Here is a 23,145-nt window from a genome sequence, read left to right as displayed (position 1 = left end):
AGGAAGGAAGGAAGGAAGGAAGGAAGGAAGGAAGGAAGGGAGGGAGGGAGGGAGGGAGGGAGGGAAGAAAAGAAAAGGGAAAAGAAAGAAAAGAAAACAACAGGGCAAGACGACTTCACAGGTTTCTTGCAATTAACGTTGTAGTAATTGACGTTCTTCAAAAACACAGTTTCTGTATATTGACAGGAAGAAAAACCAGGATGCAGAAGTTGAGGAGAGAATTCATGATACCCAAGTGGGCATAAAATTTAAAATGTTTAACATGGAGGGAAACCAACATGTAGAACTAGAAAGCTAACAGGAAGGGGAGTGGGAAGAGCCAGGTTCTAGTCTTGACTTTACCAAAGGATTTTAAAAACTCCTTGGAGTTCAATTTTCTCATCTGCAAAATCAAGGCACTGGAACCTTGAACTTTTATATTTCCGAATTATTTGTTGTTGAGTGAAGTATCCAAATGACATATCAGTAACTTAAAGAATTGTGTTTTGACTTAAGTATAAATGTGAATATAAAAATACATTAACTGTTGGGCACTCATAGACATAAAGATGGGAACAACAGACACTGGGTACCACAGAGGGGATAAGGAGGGAAGGAGGCAAGGGTTGAAAAACTACCTATTGTGCATTACGCTCACTAGCTGGATGACATGATCAATCGTACCCCAGACCTCAGCATCACACAATATACCCATGTAACAAGCCTGCACATGCAGTTCTGAGTCTAAGATAAAAGTTGAAATAAAAAACATGTTAATTATAGTTAATTTTAAAGAAGTTTACAAACATAAATAACAAATAGAGCAAGGAAGAGAGCTAAAGGAGCCACTACTGAAAAAAAATCTTCCAGAAGTACACGAAATTAATTAATTCATTAATTAATTTGAGATGGAGTTTCACTCTCATTGCCCAGGCTGGAGTACAATGGTGCAATCTCGGCTCACTGCAGCCTCCACCTCCCAGGTTCAAGTGATTCTCCTGCCTCAGGCCTCCCAAGTAGCTAGGATTACAGGTGCCTGCCACCATGCCTGTCTGTCTATACATATATATATATTTTTTTTTTTTCTTTTTTTAGCAGAGATGGGGTTTCACCATGTTGGCCAGGTTGGTTTCCAACTCCTCACCTCAAGTGATCCACCCGCCTCTGCTTCCCAAAATGCTAAGATCACAGGCGTGAGCCACCATGCCCATCCCAGAAGTAGACAAAATTTAAATCTACAATTCATACTAAAATTTACCTGGGCAACAAGGTAAATTCCTTGTTGTTCAGGTAATTCCTTAGTAATGTTAATCCCTGTTGCCCAGGAAATTCCTTCCAATATTAAGGAAAATAAATGTATTAAAAAAATAAAATGCATTATTTTAATATGTTATTATGTTGACTAAACCATAATTATAACTATATTTGTAACTATCAATGTTTCTATTCAAGTCAAATTCTAAGAAGAATTCTCCATCCTTCTGACCCCTACCCCAGTGTGTTTTGGAGTCACCATATGCCAGCTGACACTGGTTCACACCAGCTCAAATGGGCCAATTGTGCACATTTCTTCCAACCCTGCAGTCAGTAACATCTTGTTGGCAGCTTGAAATGGGTCAGGGGAGTATTTACCCCATGGAAATTCACAAATAAGGACCTTCATTTTATTTGGAGATTCAGTTGCTAAACATTTACCAACATACCATGGCCCACCCATTTCCTGCTCCTAAGAAATATGCTCCCCAAACAGTGCCTTTTCCTATTCCACTTTGATCTTAAAATGTATGGTGTCTTGTAATAAAATAACCTGTTATTTCTTTACCATCACTGAATATGTGTTCAGTTTAGACTTCAGCCTAACAAGACCAAAACTAGAAAAAATAACCTTAGGATAAAGAGCATGCATTAGTCATGGGGCATTGCTGGATGGAAAGTATTGTAAGGTTTCAAAAATTTTGATTGACAATATGTATTAAGAAAACTAGGCCGGATGCAGTGGCTCACACCTGTAATCCCAGCACTTTGGGAAGCTGAGATGAGAATATCTCTTGAGTCCAGGAGTTTGAGACCAGCCCGGGCAACATGGCGAAATCCTGTCTCTACAAAAAATACAAAAAAAAAAAAAGCCAGATCTGGTGGCACGTGCCTATAGTACCAGCTACTTGGGAGGCTGAGATAGAAGGATCGCTTGGATCCTGAGAGATCTAGGCTGCAGTGAGCCACGATTGTGCCACTGGCACTGCAGTACAGCCTGGGCAACAGAGTGAGACCTTGTTTCAAAAAGGAAAAAACGGAAGGAAGGGAGAAAGAAAGGAATCTAAAAGTTTATAAAATGTACTAAATCACTCCTTTGCTTATACCTTGACAGTGGCCTCCATTACACAAAGAATGAAACTTACCACTTTATAGTGACCTTTAAAACAAAAAATGGTGTCTCGTATTTAAATCCAGCCTCATTTTGCACTAGCACTCATTCCCTCTCCCTCTCGCTTCCTCTCCTTCAACTTTCCTGTATTTTTTCTGATTCTCTTATTAACCAAACCCATTTCCTCCTTAACATCACTGCGTTACTCTTCGCTCTACTTGAACACTGTTTTCCCAGTTTTCCTCATCCTTTTTGACTTCCTTTCAATCACAGCTCCCTTCCGCCCCCACTTCTCCTCCTCTTCCTTTTCCTCCTCCTTCTTCTTATTCTCTCTCTTTTCTATCTTTATCTCTGCCTCTCTATCATCTCCTCCATTTCATCCTCCCCCTCTCTCTCATCATGATTTAACTCTCACTTCTGCAAAGAGCTCTTCTGTGACCAGGCTACAACCTTGCAGTTACTCTGTATCTCAGTACCCTACTTATTTTCTTCTTACATTTGTTCCCATTTGAAACTATCTTACTTAAGACTCTGTTGATTTTCATTGTCTTCCTGTGGTTGACTATAACATTCAGGAAAACAGAGATTTTATCTGTCTTTCTTACTGATAAATATTCAGTCCCTTGGACCAGTGACTAAAGGGAAGAAGGAAGGAAAGATAGAGGGAAGAGAGTTTAGCATCTTGGTCTTGATTTACAGAGGTTACTGAAATACTAATTTCATTATAGGCAGCTTCATTTGTTAAGAAGTTTCTCTTCCTGGACTGTAGTGACAGGGAGTTTTTTAAGTCCACTGTAGATGTCCACTTAGACAAAATCTGCAAATATGCTGCTCTGTTTTCAGGCGTGAAAACATTTGCTGGAGTGTAGCCATCAACATATGAAAGGTTAAAATTTTGTGAAATATTAATACTGGGGCTTTGAAAACGAGAGCAATAGTGTTTATCCAAAGCATCAGGTTTGCCGTCATTCTATTTTGTGAAGTTTTTTTTTGAATGTGTAACATATGATACTGGTCTGTGTACTTGACCCTTCAGGCTAAATGTAATGGATGGTGAATAAGGATGCATCCAAGAAGAAAAAGGAATCAAAATAGGCTTATTTCTCTAAAGGAGTATCACAGAGTAAGAATGTTTGGTTTCAATCCTTTTGGCAGATCATTTAAAATAATTTGATCTTCATCCCATGGATTTGAAAATGTTTTTAAAGCACGATGTCAGCATCCAGTTAATTCAAAGACAAATTGTTTCTGAGACTACTGCTGATCTGTCTAGGATAGCTGCAGGATATACTGCTGTATCCAACATTAACATAGTAGCTGGAAAATATCAAGAAATATTTTCTAAGGCTTTGGGAGGTGTTATTTCAGTGGCTCCGATTGATTTCATTATTATTATTCCTGAAAATAAATTGCACGAGCAGTGTATAACTTGACTTATGTCTGCCAGGTAGAAAAATCAAATCTTTGTCCTTGAGGACATTATAACTGAGAAAGGAAAGACGATCACACAAAATCATATGTGGAAATAGAGATGCAAAGATCATCATCTTGCCAAACACAACTTTGGTTTAAAAGAAAGTATATAATGAAGCTCGTGGGAGGAGTGATTTCGGGGATTTAATTACTATTTAATCAGATTTTTCCATTATCTGGAATATTTAGAAGGGAATTAACCTAAATAAGTTATAAGCACGATCATACTATCAATAACACTTCTTTGAATGTAACAAAGTTCTGTTGCTGTGAGGGATAGGATACATGGAAAGGAACAGGTCTGTTTGTTCGCAAATATCATGGACCCCTTTACAAGAATAGTTTATGATGACAAAAAAATGTAATTTGCTGTCACAGCCTTATTAAGTGTTTTAGACAGCAGGGACAATAGGAGGAGACTGAAGTAATAACAACAGCGTGGTAATCTGAAAGAATTAGCATGCCTCAAAAAATGCTTAACGTATTCTCAAAATTAATCTGTCTTTGTGAAAACAGGGCTAGCTGTTTCAATTTGCATTAATCTATTAAACCATGCACAAGTTCAGTTTACTCAAGTAACATATCCGATTTTAGCTTAATTAATTGATTGACCAATTTAATCTGATAAACCAATTATCTGACATGTCCAAGATAATGCCTCTGTAATATTAACAGTCTGCTCTCGCTGTTTAAGATATAGAAAGTTCTGTAAAATTAGATTAACCCACAAAATTATCCTAGACCCTGTTCTTTGGGGGTGCCTTTTAATGGTGGCTGGGGGGAATTTAGAAGGATTAAAATAAACAGCAAATTTTAAAAAAAAGGAAGTTGTGATTCGGGCAGTCATCGGATTCATCTCACAAGGAACCATCACCAAGGTGAATCCTCAATCTGCCACCATTGTATTGAGAGCCCTCAGGCTTCTGTCAAGATGTATTTTCCCACTGAGATCAGCCACTGGTGGTCCTTTTAAAGCTGATTTCACCCAGATCAATATAATCAGACCAATGGAGAGGATGGCAACATAAGTCACAAATGATGACTTGCCTCGAAAGAGCCGACCCTGAGTGCATGACATTTCTCTGTAGATGTTCCTTTTGAAGAACCTAACTGTGTTTCTATGGTATTTTTTTTTTTTTTAGCCAATACCCTAACCCATCCTAATACCTTGCACAACACAGGGAATCTGGAAGATTCCTAGAACTAACTGACTTGACTTAAACACACCAGAATGGTAGAGTCATGCCCAAGTAACTCTATAGGCTCAATGAGAAGCTTTACTCCTATAAGCAAAAATATTTCTATCAATATATGTCTGTAGTATAGAGAATTGAGAGCAAGTAACCATAGTCATTTACAAAAATACAAATTGTTGTGGGAGCTGTTTTATAAAAGTGTGTGAAAGAAAAGAAATTCAAAAGAAGAAATTTTAGTTAGGATATAGCTTTAAGTAGCCATGGGTAAATGGCCCCATACTAGGAAAACTGTTCCCCTGCAAACAGAAAACTTGCCTCGCTTAATTCTTTTCCAGTGTTTTTACTATATTGCAAAAGAGTCTTCAAAAATATTATCTCATATGCATCCCTAAATGTCTAGCCACAAACAATTATTAGTACCTTTTAAATAATCAAGTTGTACTCTCAAAAAAGAAGAAAAATACGTAATTTTTACCAAAAATAAGTAGTGGGAAAATAGTAAATACATGCCATTACTCATTGTTGTTATACTTCTTTTTTCACTGCACTTTGTTTTACAAGATATATATTTAATATTCATGTAAAATGCTTTCTTGGCACTAGGTCAGTATCTTCCCAATGAAGAGCCCATTGATGATACAGAATGGAACTTCTCTTCTAATTAAAGACTGCCTATTACCCAGTGTCCCTTTTGTCACATTGAAGAACAGGGAACTTTTTATTCTTATTAAGAAATGGCCTTTCAGATTCAGTAACAACATGTTCTGTTCCTCAGGAAATAAGAGAAGATCGAGATAGGGCGCGGCTGGACTCCATGGTGCTGCTGATTATGAAACTGGACCAGCTTGATCAGGACATAGAGAATGCCCTCAGCACCAGCTCCTCTCCGTCAGGCACACCAATGAACCTGCGGCGGCACGTTCCTGTGAGATTTCCACTTTCTACTTATTTTCCCATAGGAGTCGTATCTCTGTACTTTATACAGTCCCTCTTGCAAAGGAAACATCCTTGTTAATGGCATCTAACAACTTATGACTCTAATACAGTAACATAAAGATAACCAAAATACTTCTATGCATCATGCATACATTCTAGGCATACTTCTATGCAAACAAGCCACGGAGAAATGGATGATACAAAAGAACATGCTTTTCATTAAACAGGAAGGAAAGTCACCTTGGGAAATTATGCTTTGTAGTGATTGAACCTTCCTTAATTGCCAGTCTTCTCTGATATGAGACTCTATTAGCAAGTACTGTGTCTGTCACTGTCCTACAAATTTGTATTGCAAGTAGAAGATTCCTATTATAGATTTACTACATGAATAACTGGATAGATGGATGGATGGATGGATGCATGGATGGATGCCTGGATGGATGCTAGTTGAACTAGCCCAACACACTACAAGAAAGAATTTAGATGAGATTAACTTGAGAAGACTCTAAAATTCACTTAGTGAGATACAGTGAAAGAGACAGAGTTGAGAATTTCATCTTATTATGCATCAATTTTACATAATACAGACACTCCTCTGAGAGTCCAGCACTCAAAATTTGGAAGACAGATTCTAGGATCTACTATACGCTTTACATATTTACTATCAGCATCATATTAAATGACTTAGTTTGTACAGATCTAGCAAATGTGATGGTTGAGTTTACTTATAATTAACCTATGAATCACTATTCAACTCATGTATTACTTGTGTTATTCAATAATAAACATATTAAATCAAGAAATTTGTATTTACCTGAAATCAAAGCAGTAGAAAAACATATATATAAATTTAAGCATCTACTGAAATATAACTGTTGTCTATCAAATGATTTGATACATATTCTTCTGCCTCCATTTAAATTGTCAACTGGACTTTATATTGCACACATTATCTCATGGAGTATCACAATTGTTAGGTCTGTAAATAGAGATATTCAGAATACGCAAAATAATACAGTGGAAACATTATGAACTTTGGAGTGTGAAGGTCTGAGTTCAAATGCCAGCATTATACCTGACTTTCTGGGAACATAAAGTTATTTAATTTCTCGACTGCGCGTTCATGTGAAAAATGGAGATATTATTTCCTAACTAATGGCTCTTTGGGAGGCATAAATGAAAAAAATGTATGTAGGAGGTATTGCACGGATCAAGCACAGAGTACATGGTTAATTCTCCTTCCTCCCCCTTGTACTAGACTCACTCACACCAGGCCTTGAGCTAGAGATGAATAAGACATATCCCAAAGCCCTGGAAACTGCTTTTTGATCTTTATGTTTTTCTGGGTCACCTCTTGTTCTTTATTTATGTTCCTTGGAATTTAAAGCTAATTTTAACATTCTTTCACCATCAAATTTTTTCCCACAGAAGTTTCCACTCCTTTTGATAATTGTGTGGTGGAATAAGAGGATTATAATGGCAGGATTAGGATCTTGACCATCTACCAAGGAGCACTGGCCCAGATACAGAGGACACACTGCCTCTGCCCCACCCTCATACTTCACTGTGAATTTATAGATTAGCAGGAAGAACAAGACACACAGTGAAACACTCACTGCCCCTCAACTCCACCCCAGTTTGAGAATATTTATGAGAAAATGCCAGAATAAGTTCTGCATATAATAAAAACTATCAAGAATAATACAGTCTTTAAGGATGTCTTTAACATAAAAACAAATTAAAGCACAGGTAGAGAAAAAGGTTTAAAGGAGGCTGCGTAGATAAAGCCTTATAAATTGGCTATGGCCTGGTGAATCAACAGAGCCCAGGGTCTGGTGGTTTTCTCCCTTGCAAGCCTGATTTTATCCAGGCACTCACAGTGTGCCAGTCTCTTGGTGCTTACTGAGATAGCCAATCTCATAGGATGAATGGGGACAGGGGATGAGATGAAGACTAAGTATTTAGTGAGTGCTAACCTTTATGTAAGTTACTTCATTTAACCTCTTGACAGTCCTACCATGAGAAATCTGAGCTTCAGAAACAGAGGATGAGTAATTTACCTGTATTCACACTGATGGGGAGCAGTGAGTTATTTACCAAAGGTCACCCAGCAGGTGAGATTTGCACATCTGTCAGACTCCAAAGCCTATGCTCATTCTGCTATATTAGAAGCCTGCCCAACATGCCAATATTTTATTTACAATGAGATAAGTACAACTGGATAGATGGATGGATGGATGGATGCATGGAATTCCATGGTTGTCAGACAGTCAGGGTGTTTTCTTCCTAATAATGACATATTTTGAAGTTTGAATTAGGAATAGTTTTGTAGTCAATGTTTAATTAACGGGATGTTGACGGTCTCTTGGGATATTTCAATGACATCATAGGGAAGTTCAGACACATACAGGCCAGAACCACTCTACCACCTTTGACTGGGCCTCCCCTGCTGTTCTGCAGTATCTTTTGGTCTCCCTAGATCTTCTCCCATATTTCAAGGTAGCCATTCAACAATCTTACTTGCACTTATCTCTTAGCATCCTTACCTCTTAACACCCTTGCCTTCCTCTTCTCATAGAAAAATGAGACCATTGAAAGATGTCCCAGCATCACACCTGCAAACAGCTATAGGTGCCTCTTTGCTTCTTTCTCTCCTCCAACACCAATAAAAGATGTGCTGCTCCTGTCATCTAATACTGATCTGTCTCCATCCTCATCCCCATTCCTTCCCACCTCCTGCTTTGCTCTACCAGTTATTCAGACTCTCACTTAGGTTCAAATTCCATTGCTCTCTTCCTGTTAGTCTTCACCCTTTTTCTCAATAGCAAGTATAGTTGGGACTACAGGCATGCATCACCATGGCGGGCTATTTTTTTTTTTTTTTTTTTTTTTTTTTGTAGAGATGGGGTTTCTCTATGTTGCCCAGCTCTATGTTCTAGGGCTCCTGGCCTCAAGCAATCTTTCCACCTCAGCCTCCCAATGTGTTGGGATTACAGGCATAAGCCATCACACTCAACCTCTTTCTTGATTTAATTGTTGGCTATTGCTCCACCATTTCTCCCCACCCCTTCTCTCATCTGACAAACCCAGCAGTGCCAAAGCAGTCTCTCACCACAGCATTCTGTATTTTCTCCACCACCTACCTATTCAATAAATCCTTCCTTAGTTTGACTCTGCTGTTAGTGGGTAGGAGAAGAGATGTGGATGGGGAAGAGTTAATTGTTCTTTTTTCTCTTGACCCTCTTTCAGATATTGCCGTAGTTCATCCCTTCATTTTTAAGCCAAACTTTAATCTCCTCTTCATCTTATATTTCTTTCCTGATTTACAATTTATTTTTATTTTCTAGAGACAAGGTCTTGTTTTTGTTTGTTTATTTGTTTGTTTTTTGAGATGAAGTCTCGCTCTGTCACTGGAGTGCAGTGGCGCGATCTCGGCTCACTGCAAGCTCCGCCTCCTGGGTTCAAATGATTCTCCTGCCTCAGACTCCCAAGTAGCTGTGATTACAAGCATGCACCACCATGCCCAGCTAATTTCTGAATTTTTAGTAGAGACAGGGTTTCACCATGTTGGCCAGAATGGTTTCTATCTCCTGACCTCATGATCTGCCCACCTCGGCCTCCAAAAGTGCTGGGATTACAGGCATGAGCCACTATGCCCAGCCAAGGTCTTGTTCTTTTAATTTGCATGCTTAATATTTGTTGCTCAGGCTGGAGTGCACTGGCACAATAAATAAATCACTGCAGCCTCAAACTCCTGGGCTCAAACAATCCTCCTGCCTCAGCCTCCTGGGTTGCTGGGAATATACGCATATATCACCATGACTGGCTAATATTTTTTTTTAATTATTGAAGAGATGGGGTTTCTCTATGTTGCCCAGGCTAGTCTAGAGCTCCTGGCCTCAAGCAGTTTTCCCACCTTCGCCCTGCAATGTGTTGAGATTACAGGCATGAGCCACCACACACAGCCTCTTTCTTAATTATTGGCTATTGCTCCATCATTTCTCCCCACTGCTTGTCTTATCTGACAAATCCAGTAGTGCCTGTTCAGTCTCTCCCCACAGCATCAGATGCGATTGAATTGCTTCTCTTCCTTCACTTTCACTCCTCCCCTGGCTTCTGGCCACTCTCCTATTTTTCCTTGTATTCTTCAACAGTTGCTTTCCAGACCCTTCAATGGCTCCTCTTCATACAACTGCCTCTGAAATCCTATATCAAGATTCTAGACTCAATTCTCCCTTTGTCTGCCTTTGAATATTCTCCCTGGGAATCACCACAGCTTCCATTCCCTTCTCCATATTGAGGGTCACCAGTGAGACGTTCTCTTGTGATCTCCAGATCAGAACAACCAATGGACCACAAGATGCACCCTTCCCTGAGTGGGTTGAGTGGTATAAGCACTTCTAGTACACACATCACTGGAGTCCCTGCCATGGTATAAACCCCACAGAGAGCTCTATATTCCCATTGCCTGGCATAATTGGAAGCATAGGATAACACTGATGGATGGAGTCTTGCAGGAAGATGTCTTGTAGGATTAATTACACAAAGCAAGGTGGGGGGGTGGGTCACAGGGAAATTATGAGTTGGCAGTTGTAATGATTACCCAGGGTTTATTCACTGCTTGATTTGCTTATGGTAGCAGTGGAAAATTAAAGGAGAGAGTGGATGTGAAAGATTTTGGGAGAGCTTTTGGGTAATTTCTCAAATTGAACAGAGGACAGAAGAGAAAATAATAAAGATTTGTACTAAACTACACATTGATGATCCTGTTAAAATTACTTGTTTAGTTGTGTTTGAGGCCCCTGCAGAATATCATTGTGGTTACTATAAAAAGTTGAATTCTGGGGTCAGACAGACCTGAACTCTAATGCCAGCTCTGCCTTGGGATATGACTTTGGTCAAGTTATCTACCTTAAGCCTTGGCTTCACCCACCATCTCTCGTGTGATGATGGTGCCTTCCACATAAAGTTGATGAACATTGAAGCAGATAATGGTTGTACAGCCTTGTCTGCCAAAGGTAAAAATGCAATAAATGGTAGAGTTTTAAAAAGTTATTATTTCACCTTGGAAGCATTATACTGTTCGAAAGATGCAAGATTACTCTATTATTTATCTAATCAAATCACAAGCAGGAAATTAATGCAAAATATTTCTAATATACCTAAAGGTCAAATATAAATGACTTATAAATTACCTGCTACTTACGACTATGCATTCAATGTTTATAAATTATCTGCTATTTAAGACTACTTGATGTTGATCCAATTTGAAAGTGTAATGAATCATATTCTTAAGGTAACATGTTGTTTGTCTTTTCTATGCAAAAAAAAAAAAAAAAAAAAAAAGACATGGCCCTGATCCAAAATCACTCCAGGCATCAGATATTTGGTCAGAGTTATGTCTTTTACACACAGGCACGCACACACACACACACACATGCACGCACGCACACGCACATACATTTAAAGAGAGTTATTTTTTGCTGCATATGTCTTTTGCACCCTTCCAACCAAAGAAAATTTAGTTTCAATGCTTTTGATCACATAATTTTATAGCAGAAATTATAAAATTACTTCTATTATGAGAATTAAGAAAGGAAAGGTGGCCAGGCGCGGTGGCTCACGCCTGTAATCCCAGCACTTTGGGAGGCCGAGGCGGGCGGATCACAAGGTCAGGAGATCGAGACCATCCTGGCTAACATAGTGAAACCCTGTCTCTACTAAAAATACAAAAATATTAGCCGGGCGCCGTGGCGGACGCTTGTAGTCCCAGCTACTCAGGAGGCTGAGCCAGGAGAATGGCGTGAACCCGGGAGGTGGAGCTTGCAGTGAGCAGAGATCGCGCCACTGCACTCCAGCCTGGGTGACAGAGCGAGACTCCGTCTCAAAAAAAAAAAGGGAAAGGGATTTATATTTGTCAGTCTAGTTGTTTCTTCATAAAACTGTATTTAATGATCATGTTCTATCTGCCAGGCACTGTACTAACACCTGTGGACACATCAGTAGACAAGACAGCTGAAGTCCCTGCTCTACATAGATTCTAACAGAGGAAGACAGACAAGAATTATAAAAAGAGATGGATGCATAGATGGATAGGTAGATAGGCAAATTCATAGAAGATAGATAGATAGATAGATAGATAGATAGATAGATAGATAGACAGAATATGTAGTAGATTAACAAGCAAAGACGATTGTAAAATAGAGAATGATATGCTATAGAGGTTGAAGAGAGGAAAGTTCTTTGGTTTAAAATGTCAACGGATGCTGCTCTGAGGTAGTAATATTCAAGCTGAGATCGGAGTGACAAGAAAGGGCCAGCAAAGGGAAACACTGGGACAAGGGACAAGAAAGAGCGTAGGACCTAGTCCCTGCTGTAGACATCAGCTTACTGTATTAAAAGAAATGACCAAGAGCAGGCAGGACCAAGATGCAAGAGAATGGCAAAGCTAAGACCAGAGAGTTGGGGTGCAGGACCTGATATTTGACCATGTGAACCATGGCAAAGTTGAGATGTATAAAGAGGATACATAGAGATATTTAACTCACAGTTTTCTCAGATTAAAAGCCTAGAGTGATAGGTGCCTTTGCTCCATCCCCTCTGCAGTTTCCCCCTCCTACCTTTCCTCTGTGCAATCAAACCACCTATAACTCAAAGAAAGCATATGATATATTAAATGCACAGCATTGGCAGAGATTACCAGGTAATTATATCCACTCAACAGACATGTCTTGACCTCACACTATGTAGTAGTTGCTAAGAAAACATAATAATATTAATAATAACAATATTTATGGAAGTAGCTAGCATTTAATGAAAATTATTAGGAGCCAATTACAAGCACTTTGCTTTATGCTCATGAAACTCCATGAGTTTCTACTATCATTATACCCATTTTCAAACAAGGGAATTGAATGACACATGACAAAACATAATTCCTGCCCTCAGTTTATTAGATAGACATTTGAGCTAAACTATTCCAGTCCACCGTAATAGTTGTCACCATAGAGGTTGAATAGGAACATAGAAGAGATTGAGGTAAGGAGAAATGAGAACTCTCTCTGTATTTGAGATCCAGTGTCCCTGTGAGGAACTCTGGGCAGCACTGTATAGCCAGAGGAGTGTCAGTGAGTGATTCAAGGTCATACAGTAAGGAAGGTGTGGCTGTGGGCTTCTGCCTTCTAACTTCTCTGCAGTGCCTTACCTAGCTACACTCCTGGCCCTTCCAATGCACACTAAGCTGTTAAATTACCAAACAATATGTTACCTCTTTGTCAAGTATTTGCAGACCCTCTGATGAGCACAATCGTTCTTACAAAATAATGCATTATTATGTGTGACACGTCAGTGTCAGTTGTCAGCAACTCTTTAGTGTATTCATGTGTATTGGGAGAAGGAAGAAGTGACAAAGTGCTGGAGGTAGGAACAAGGGCATTTGGGAACATTCGCACATCCTTCATACCAGTGCATTTGTTTTTAATAGGATCTGGAATCAGGATCTGAAAGTGGAGCAGATACCATTTCAGTAAATCAGACACAAGCAAATTTGCCTTCTAACACTGAGTCCATGGACCTCCCATCTTCCACCCCAGTGGCCAATTCTGGAACCAAACCCAAGACTACGGTGAGTTCTAAATGATAACAGACAGTCTTTACGTGTAAATGTTGATGATCATCAGGTAAGAGTTGATATTCATTCAATATAGAATAAATACTGTTGGAATCTTAGCCATAGAGACTTAACAATATTTAATTTATTTGATTAAGTACAACCCTAGAAACATGTTGTTTGTTTTATAAATGATAACACAAGCACTTCACTGAAACAAGTCATGTATCAAGAATTATTCAAAACGTGCTAATTAAATTTCATTGCTAGATACTCAGAGCTTTAAAGAACCAAGAAGGCAAAATCTGGAGATGGCTTTCCCTACACTATTGTCCTGACCACATTGCTTACCAGTTAGAAAATTGTTTCTCTAAAATGTGATGAATGATAGATGACAGATGATGATGGATGGATGGATGAACAGATAGACTGATTGATTGGTAAAGAGAAAGAGATGATAGAGATAGATGTAGATGGATGGATAGATAATAATTATATAAAGATATTTAGATTGATATAGACACAGATAGATTGATTGATAGATAATAGGTTTATATACAGAGATATAAAATCACCCACATCAAAAATTTTCTGTGGGAATTAAATGAAAGAGCACATATAAAAAGTGCTTAGTGAAATGATTGGCACAGAATAAGTACTGAATAAATGTAAGGTACTGTCATTATTATTATGATACTTAGTAGACTTTACAATGCTATTAAAACAAATTATTCCACATGGAATAATATACTGTGAAAGGAGGAAACTGCTTTGGTTTGAAATGCTTCATGTGTAAATTGTGAATAAAAGACATTTTCCCTTAAGGAAAGAGTTGAAATGCAACAGGAAAATAGTATTTGACTCTAGAAGGTAACATTTATGGAGGAAGTAATTACCACTTCAAATATCTAAAATCCCAGTAGTTTCAAAATAACCTTTCCTAGTTTAGTGAAAATCATAGCATCATATTATTTTTTACGCCCATGGTAGCTTAACACAAAAAAACAAGTTTGGATTGCTTGTTCACTGCCTTTAAAATGAAAGTCAAGTCTAAAATAGGACTCAGAAGATAATGCTTTGATTTTAAAACATGATAGATTTGCTGCAATTGAAAGAAAAATGAATATATCATTTAAATGACAGATATGCATGGTTTAAATATTTACATAGAAATTAAATTCCCTATGTTATTCATATCCAAAACATTTTTATGGAATAAATATTTATTGAACATCTACTACATGCCATGCACGAGGCTATGTGAAAAAGAGTTGGAGAAGAATAAAACATATTCCCTGTCTTTAAACAGCTTACATTCCAGCAAAAGGAGGTAAGTATGTAAACAGTGAAATGCTATACAGGCTATGATAATACTGCATATATTGGGAATAGGAAGAACTGGCAAGATAATTCACTTTTTAAAGCACCTGCTACTATCCTGCAGGGCAGTTCTTTTCTCCCTGATATCATTACCAATGGCATCCACTTTCTCTCTTGGAATATACAAATTTCAGTGTATGAGTGTCTCAATTCATAACAATGTGTTGAAGAATGTGTGCAGCTGCTTAGTCTTTTCTTCAGTTACCCCTGTGTTTATAAATGTGGTTAATACAGTTACACAGAAGTACATATGTACACACACACACACACACACACATATATATATATATATTTTAAAAAAATTTTTTTTTGAGACGGAGTCTTGCTCTGTTGCCCAGGCTGGAGTGCTGTGGCCTGATCTCGGCTCACTGCAAGCTCCACCCCCCAGGTTCACTCCATTCTCCTGCCTCAGCCTCCCGAGTAGCTGGGATTACAGGCATCGGCCACCACGCCCGTCTAATTTTTTGTATTTTTAGTAGAGACTGGCTTTCACTGTGTTAGCCAGGATGGTCTTGATCTCCTAACCTCGTGATCCACCCGCCTCAGCCTCCCAAAGTGCTGGGAATACAGGCGTGAGCCCCCGCGCCTGGCCTATTTTTCTTATTTTTTAAGTTCCAGGATACATGTGCAGAACGTGCAGGTTTGTTACATACGTATGTGTATGTGTGCCATGGTGGTTTGCTGCACCTATCGACCCGCCATCTAGGTTTAAGGTGGGAATGTAAATTAGTTCAACCATTGTAGAAGTCAATGTGACAATTCCTCAAGGATCTAGAATCAGAAATATCATTTGACCCAGCAGTCCCATTACTGAGTATATATCCAAAGGAATATAAATCATTCTTCTGTAAAGACACATGTACATGTATGTTTATTAAAGCACTGTTTACAGTAGCAAAGACATGGAACCAACCCAAATGCCCACCAATGATAGACTGGATAAAGAAAATGTCGTACATATACACCATGGAATACTATGCAGTCATAAAAAGGAATGAGACCATGTCCTTTGCAGACATGGATGAAGCTACACTTTTGGTTAGAGGGGAATAATTGTTTCAATTTGTGTGGGGGCATTTTCTTTTTTCTTGTTATTGGTGTTGCTATTCTTTTAGGTACACCCTTTTCACTACAGTTCAAAAGTAATTATTGGGCCATGGATCAATTTTCTGGTTGGAATATCAGAATGAAGAATTTTGTCTATGAGAGATTAAACAGATACTTTCTCCCACAATTTGGAGCTTAAGGAATAAATGATATGTAGTAACAGTCTAGATACTTTAGGAAGAGAGAGAAAACGGTGATAGCCTACAGAGCTGTTCTTTTTACCATGAACAAAAGTTGTAATTTTAATATTAAGTAGAAATATGAAATTCAAAGAACACCTACTTAATACATCAAACGATAATGAACTAACCTGCTGCTCTGTAATGACAATTTGACAGCCTGCCCACCTTCATTCCATAATTAAGGTTACCTTTGATTTGCTGCTATGAAATCTGTTTATAGTGGTGACCACAGTAACACCCACAGAAATTTGGCTTTCCTTTTGTGTGTAAGGTCTCTGGGTTTCTAAATGCCTATTTTTCAATAAGATTATTTTTCTTTTAAACTTATTCTTAGAATAGGACCAATGAGTCATCATCAGATTTTTCATTAATTCTATGTATAGATCATGCTGAAAATTAAGCATTAATATAGATTTCTGAGATGTATTTCATAAAAAAAAAAGAAAAAGTTAAAATGTAAGTTATCCACTGTCAAAACACACATTAGTAAAAAGAAGAGGCCTATTGTGTCATGTCACCAAGCTCATCAGTTTCTCTCTTGAATTCTGTTTGGTTCTTTTGACACAGTCTCACAATACCTTTCATACTAGACTCTTCCATAAACAACCCGCAGGCCCTGTATCATTTTACGTAAAGTGCTTTGATTCACTGTATAGCAGTACACTGATATCACTCTTTCTTCAGTGGCTTGAGTTGTTCCTGGTATTAATAAATATAGGATTGTTTCATGAAAGGTTTTAAAGCTGAACATTAAAATCGCTGAGGTTTTGTGGTAGTTGTTTTTCTTAAAGATACTTTACTTATAAGCGCAGATATTCATTAAATCAGTATTAATCAAATATTTATGAAGAAAAGATCCAAGCCCCAGATAACAAGAAAAAAAAATGCTGTTTGTAAAATAAGTAACTGAAGGAACAAGGAGAGTCTAGCATTTCACTGTGTAGAATAACCAAGATCATCATCAAGAGTACACAGGATATGGTATCCAGATCCTCAAGGCTCCTGAACACTATAATACACCCGGATTCACAGGACTAATATAAATTGGCTTGAGCTGTTATCATATCGGAAACAAAATGTCACTAATATTTGAATACTCAATGTGCACAAGAAGAGGTTTACTGAGCAATAAAAAACAATGGCTGGCTCATCAAAGCATAGTGTAGGTTACATGCTTCTAACATCATTTTCTAAATCATACATCCACCACAGATTTTACATATATATGTTTACATACGTATATGTGTATGAATGAATGTGTATATATGTATACACATAAAATAGATTATATATGCATATATTTGTGTACTTGTGTGTGTGTATATATATTCGCATCAGATGTTATTTTCTGAAGTGTTATTTTGATGTTATTTTCAAAAAGCCTGTGTTGAATAATTCTTAACTATGCAGAATTTTTAAAGCAAACCAAATTAGTAATTATTAAGTTCTTATGTAGTCATATAATCTGTCCGTATAAATGATATTAATTATGTATAAAACTGTTGCTCAGGATAAACACAGAAACCACAAATGCAGATTTGTTTATTGTTACCAATGTATAGTGTAGTTTTGTTTGTATCTGGGATAGAAGTTTCAGCTCTGGAATGATCTGAGAAATAGTTTCAAAACAGAAAAGCTTCTAAGGTAGAACAAAGGTTAATGGGTGCCTTTTACAAACAATAATCAACTTGTTAATTACTGCCACTGGAAAAGTAAGAATTCCATGTGGCACTGCTTAAAAATAAAAATTACAATGCCAATAAAATACTATTTCAGTGGAGAGTTTATTAAAGATGTCTAAGACAGTCTGATTGGGAGTATGACATTACTCTATGATGAATTAGCCACAAGGGATTAGGAAAAAAAAAATTCTTATTTTGGAATTTATTCATCAACTACATTCCTGAACCTGTAAAATTATATTTTAAATTATGCATGCATAATTTATATATGCATCCTTTTACATATTTTTATACATAATTTTTAAATGTATATATTTACACATTTCTGGGAAGACTGTCAAGAACTCCATCAGATTTTAAAGACTGTGCAACTCCCCATAAAGAAATGCTACATTTGAGTTTTCATGGTTCAGTCAGTTATTCAGTGAAGCAACTCAGTGTTGAACATGTGAATGTCTTTGCTACAAATAATAAATATGCTGCAGGTACATTGACAAGGATTACTTCGTTTGAGTTTATTTCCTAATGGATCATTGCACGGTATTACCTTTGCAATAAATTAGGCCATACTTTAGGTATATTTGAAAACTGATTCTTCTATGAAACTATAAAATGTCATTTGCATTTGTTCCAACTATACCACATATAAGCAAAAATAAAACTGATCCAAAAACAAAAGAAAAACAACCAAGGTTTTCCCTTAGTAATTTCAATGTAAACCACGTTTTATATCTCTAAATCCAATCACATATCCCATAGATATGATCATTAAACTAAAGTCACTGTGCTTGTGATATATTAGTGAGAGGTAATAAAATCGAAAAAATAATATTGAAATTCTACCTTTCACATCATTTTAAAGTATCTTTTAAAATTAAATTTAAAGGCAAAATGTTAGTGATAGCTTTATTTTTTTTCACCATGTTATTATATACTATATGTTTGCTTAAATGGTTATCAGATGAATTTTTTAAGAAGATTGGCAATTTTCCCTAATGCTGTTCAATATTTAAAACAAAACAGAAGGATAAAGTACTGTCTTTTACAAGTAGAAACTGCAAATGTTTATTTTCACTGAAGTCTTGGGGAAAGAATTCAAGGTAAAATTGGCTAGAATTTAAACAGTATTTTATAATGTCACATGTGTTATTATTAGCTTTCATATCCTGAGAAAAGAAACAGTCAACATACTACAGGAAAAAATGATATACATGGAATTTTTAAGGAAAGTTCAGACAACTTCTTCAGAAACATCAAAAAATTTGAATTAATGCAGTTTTTAATTAAAACATTTAAACACAAATGTAATAGTCTTAGAAAAGAATGTCTTTTGATGTAATGCTTTTAAATATGACAATTTTATTTTGACATGACAAAGCCATCACGTTAAAGTATGTGGATTTTTAAAGAAAGATTTGCTTCTGTTGGTAAGATCCTCATTGTTTATGAGAAAGAAAAATAGGCAAAATTATAGCTTTTTAAAGAAGAATTGAGCCACCAGAGAGCTGGAAACAAAATGTTTCTAAAAAGGAAATTGTTCAATGATTATTATAATGTGATATTTCTTAGAATTCTATGATTTAAAAGCATAGAGGATTTCATTCACCTAGTCTGAATTTTGAAATAATAAATAAATGTTCAATTCATTAACTCTGGACCAAACAGAAATATTTCCACAGTCATTTACTTTTATATTTTAAATAAATTCAAAATTCTCTCATTTCTTGTTGTTTTAAGATACTGACGTCTGTTTCCAATTCATTTACATGTTAACTCAAGACAGTCTTGTCTGTGATGAGTTATTCCATCTTTACAGTCACCTCCTCAAATACATCTTTCCACTTTGAATCTTGGAATTTCATTCTGTCAAGAATAACTTATATCTTTATACATATAATACTAAGCTCTGAACACATAATACTTAAATAATTTTGGGGGCTGGCAACCTTGTTTTTCTCCCTTGTGTTTAGTTTGTAGTAATCTGGTTAATTAAGTATCTGGAGCAGAATTCATAAAACCAAAAGAAATATGGGAAAAAATGAACACATATGAATGATAGGTTAGAATTGAATAGATTAATAGCATAAAAAATATTTTAAAATCATTCCTGCAACCTAAGATTTTAGTCATATGAATAGTACTTTGCATGTTATCATCATTACAATGAGAAAAATTTAGTTTTTCCATAGACCAATGTTGATTTCTTGAATTCAACTCATATTTTCGTCCAAGAAAAATAACAACTGCCAGTCACTTCTGGGCAATATAAAATGGCAAGCCAACAGCATGCCACAACATAGCAACCAAGAGTATAATTCATAGTACTGAGGAGTAATAATAACTGTTAAGTCATTTTCACAGTCTTCACTTTATTCATTTCAAACCTAGTTGTCTCAAAGCTCTAATTACATGTTAAATATTTCCCCATATTTTTCTACCTTCTTGCTAACAGATTGACAATTAATTCTGTCCCAGGCATTTGATGGCCTCTGTGCTCACATCTTAAAGACAGTTGAAGTCATTGAAAGGTTTAAGCAAGGATTTCATGTGAATATACCAAGTTTACACAGACAGCCTTCTTGACTATAGTTTTGAGCTGAATCAACCGCATACCAAATTTCGAAGTGAAACAATAAAAATGTAAGCCAACCATCTGAGTAGTCTGAAAATCACATATCGAAGTATTTGGACTCACGTAACAGAAATCTGAAAGTAAAGGAATTGTTTACTCTGTATCCTCATGGAGTCCTGAGATGCCATCACTTGAAAACCTCCTTTATCCTTGATGTTTTGGGTATTTAATGAATACTATATGTTCTCGTTTCATTTATTTTTCAATCAATCGTCTATACTCCTTATATTTTTGTTGTCATTGTTGGGTTTTAGCGATTCTCTAGTCTTTCTACTTTAACAAGCTGGTATAATCCAGATGACCTCCTGAATCAGTAGATTCCTTCAAAGGAAACTCCATTGATGTTATGAAATTGACTCTCGTTGTTTCATCTTTACTGTAGATTGCTTTATCCATGTTGTTGTTGTTGTTGTTTTGTTTATTCATTTTGAAGTCCCCATCTTTGTATCAGGACTGTAGTAATTTAGCATTTACCAAATTAGTTATAATATGAAATGCAGAGAATGATGCAAATAAGCACTAACAACCAAATAAATCAGGGCCACTCCCACCATGCACTCTAGGGCACCCCCAAAACTGCCTTCCTATACCTGTCCCAGCCAAGCTGACTGAGCTTTATCTCTTTTATATATTGGCCTTCTTTATAAGATGTTTTTTGAGTAATCCATGACACAGATTTCATTTAAATTCTAGACTAAACAAATTATAAGAGAGAGGAAAATGTTGAAGAATTTTTTTTTTTTTTATGTCCAGGCAGCCTCTGGGACAAGCCTGTTTCATTTCCAAGAGTATCCCCACAAAGTTACCCCCAGTACTTCCCTGTTGCTAAGGCATTGCATTCATTTCTAAGGTTTCTTCATCAGTGAGTTCTGAACCCTGGACTGGACAGACAATAAGAAACAAAAACAAAATGTAAAAGACAGCAGACTCCAGATTAGAGCAACTCAACCTAGCCCAGGTCTAGGGTTCTGCTGGCCCAAATCATTGAGGTCTTAATGTAGAACAAATTCAATACTTTAGAACACAGGGTTTTACATAGATCACTGGACGTTATTTTTTATGTTGTTTCTTTTGTGGAATTAAGTCAGAATATTAAATGATTTTTTAGAAGATGAACATTTACAATTGAAAACTAGTAGAATTTCCATTTAAAGATATTTCCCAAGCAAATATTAATCAAATATTTAATTTCACATTTAGCATTTTGTGGATATATCAGAGTTGTGAGATCATTCTCCCACTTAATGTATTTGGAGTTTTCTTTTTGTATTTTGTGTTAAGTCCAATGCTACACACACATACACCCACACACACAACGGCAGGAGGTTCTACATGCTTTGTGATCTGCATTTCTAATATTCCCTTATGTAGTTACATGGAACCAAAAAGGAATTGCATATTAAAGGACCTTTTTTATTACTAGTGAAGTCAAAAGTTTCTTATACTTATTAGATAATTGAACTCCTTATTTTAAGGTAAGATAATCCAAAAACAAAGAACAAAATTATAAGACATGCATAATATGGCTCTTTAATCTCTTTATGTCTTTATATTATTCTACATTTTTAATTAAACAGAGCCTTCTCAATTTATAATGTAGTTGAAGTCAAATACTATTAAGGTTTTGAACATTATCATTATTAGATTATGAGACCTAACCCACTTTTTAAAAAAAGTTATAAAGAACCAATTAGGGTTATGCATAAACCACTGTGCCAGGTATTGAGACAGAATTTTCAAAACATAAAAAAGGGGTATGACATGATTGGAATTCTTAGAATCAGACTGTGAGACCAAGAATTTCCTGGAAAGGCATATTGGTGAGTGTTCTCAAGAGATAGACATGATTGGACATAAGGAAGGTAGACTGAGGGGGAACAGAGTTGGACTGAGCTGCCATGCAATGACAACTTCAGCCTCCGTGTATTCCTTGGAAAGCTCTGAGGCCTAGGTGACCTTTCAGAGTTGTTACAAATTAAGGCGAGGGGGCTGGACCTCTGCATCCTGTACCAGCCAACCACGACTTTAGGCTGGTCCTAGAAAGTACTGGAATGTTGAGTGGGGCAGTTATTTGAGGCCCAGAGCCTTTCCCAACAGGGAAAGCAGCCACAGCCATTGGCATCTGCTATTCCCAGCTGCTGGGTTATTGGTTCCCTGGTCCTGAGGAGGAGCCTGGGAGTAGCTCTGCAGGCGCTACCACACAAGCCAAGACGTCACCTTCATGGGGCACATACTCTGACACAAGCAGCAAATACCCAAATACATGGTTATGAAATGGCATTACAATGAATACCAAATTTAAGTTATTAACAGATGATTAAATGTTAAAGACATGTATACATTATGCTACAGATAGTGGGAGACTGTAGTCCCAACTACTCAGGAGGCTGAGGCAGGAGAATTCCTAAGGTCTGGAATTCAATGCTGTAGTGTGCTATAATCATGCTTATGAATAGCCACTGTACTCTAGCCTGGGAAACACAGGGAGACCTTGAATGAATGAATGAATGAATGAATGAATGAATGAATGAATGAAAGAAAATAGAGAGAGAGAGAGGAAGGAAGGAAGGAAGGAAGGAAGGAAGGAAGGAAGGAAGGAAGGAA

At 36.9% G+C, this 23,145-nt stretch overlaps 1 protein-coding gene across 3 annotated transcripts in view; it reads left to right on the top strand.

The window, feature by feature from the left end:
* DLC1 (DLC1 Rho GTPase activating protein) overlaps positions 1–23,145 on the top strand; it is a 521,314-nt gene that overhangs the window by 197,306 nt on the left and 300,863 nt on the right. For all 3 annotated transcript variants that reach the window (XM_023219153.3, XM_023219149.3, XM_023219146.3), the window contains exons 3-4: positions 5,789–5,938; positions 13,433–13,573. Coding sequence is in view for 2 of the 3 variants with exons in the window: in XM_023219149.3 (XP_023074917.2) it covers positions 5,789–5,938; positions 13,433–13,573 (291 nt within the window). In the remaining variant the exon portion in view is untranslated. The remainder of the gene's footprint in view (positions 1–5,788; positions 5,939–13,432; positions 13,574–23,145) is intronic.

Source organism: Piliocolobus tephrosceles, chromosome 7 (genome assembly GCF_002776525.5).
Source record: "Piliocolobus tephrosceles isolate RC106 chromosome 7, ASM277652v3, whole genome shotgun sequence".
NCBI classification, from domain to species: domain Eukaryota; kingdom Metazoa; phylum Chordata; class Mammalia; order Primates; family Cercopithecidae; genus Piliocolobus; species Piliocolobus tephrosceles.
This window is presented reverse-complemented; position numbering and strand designations above follow the sequence as displayed.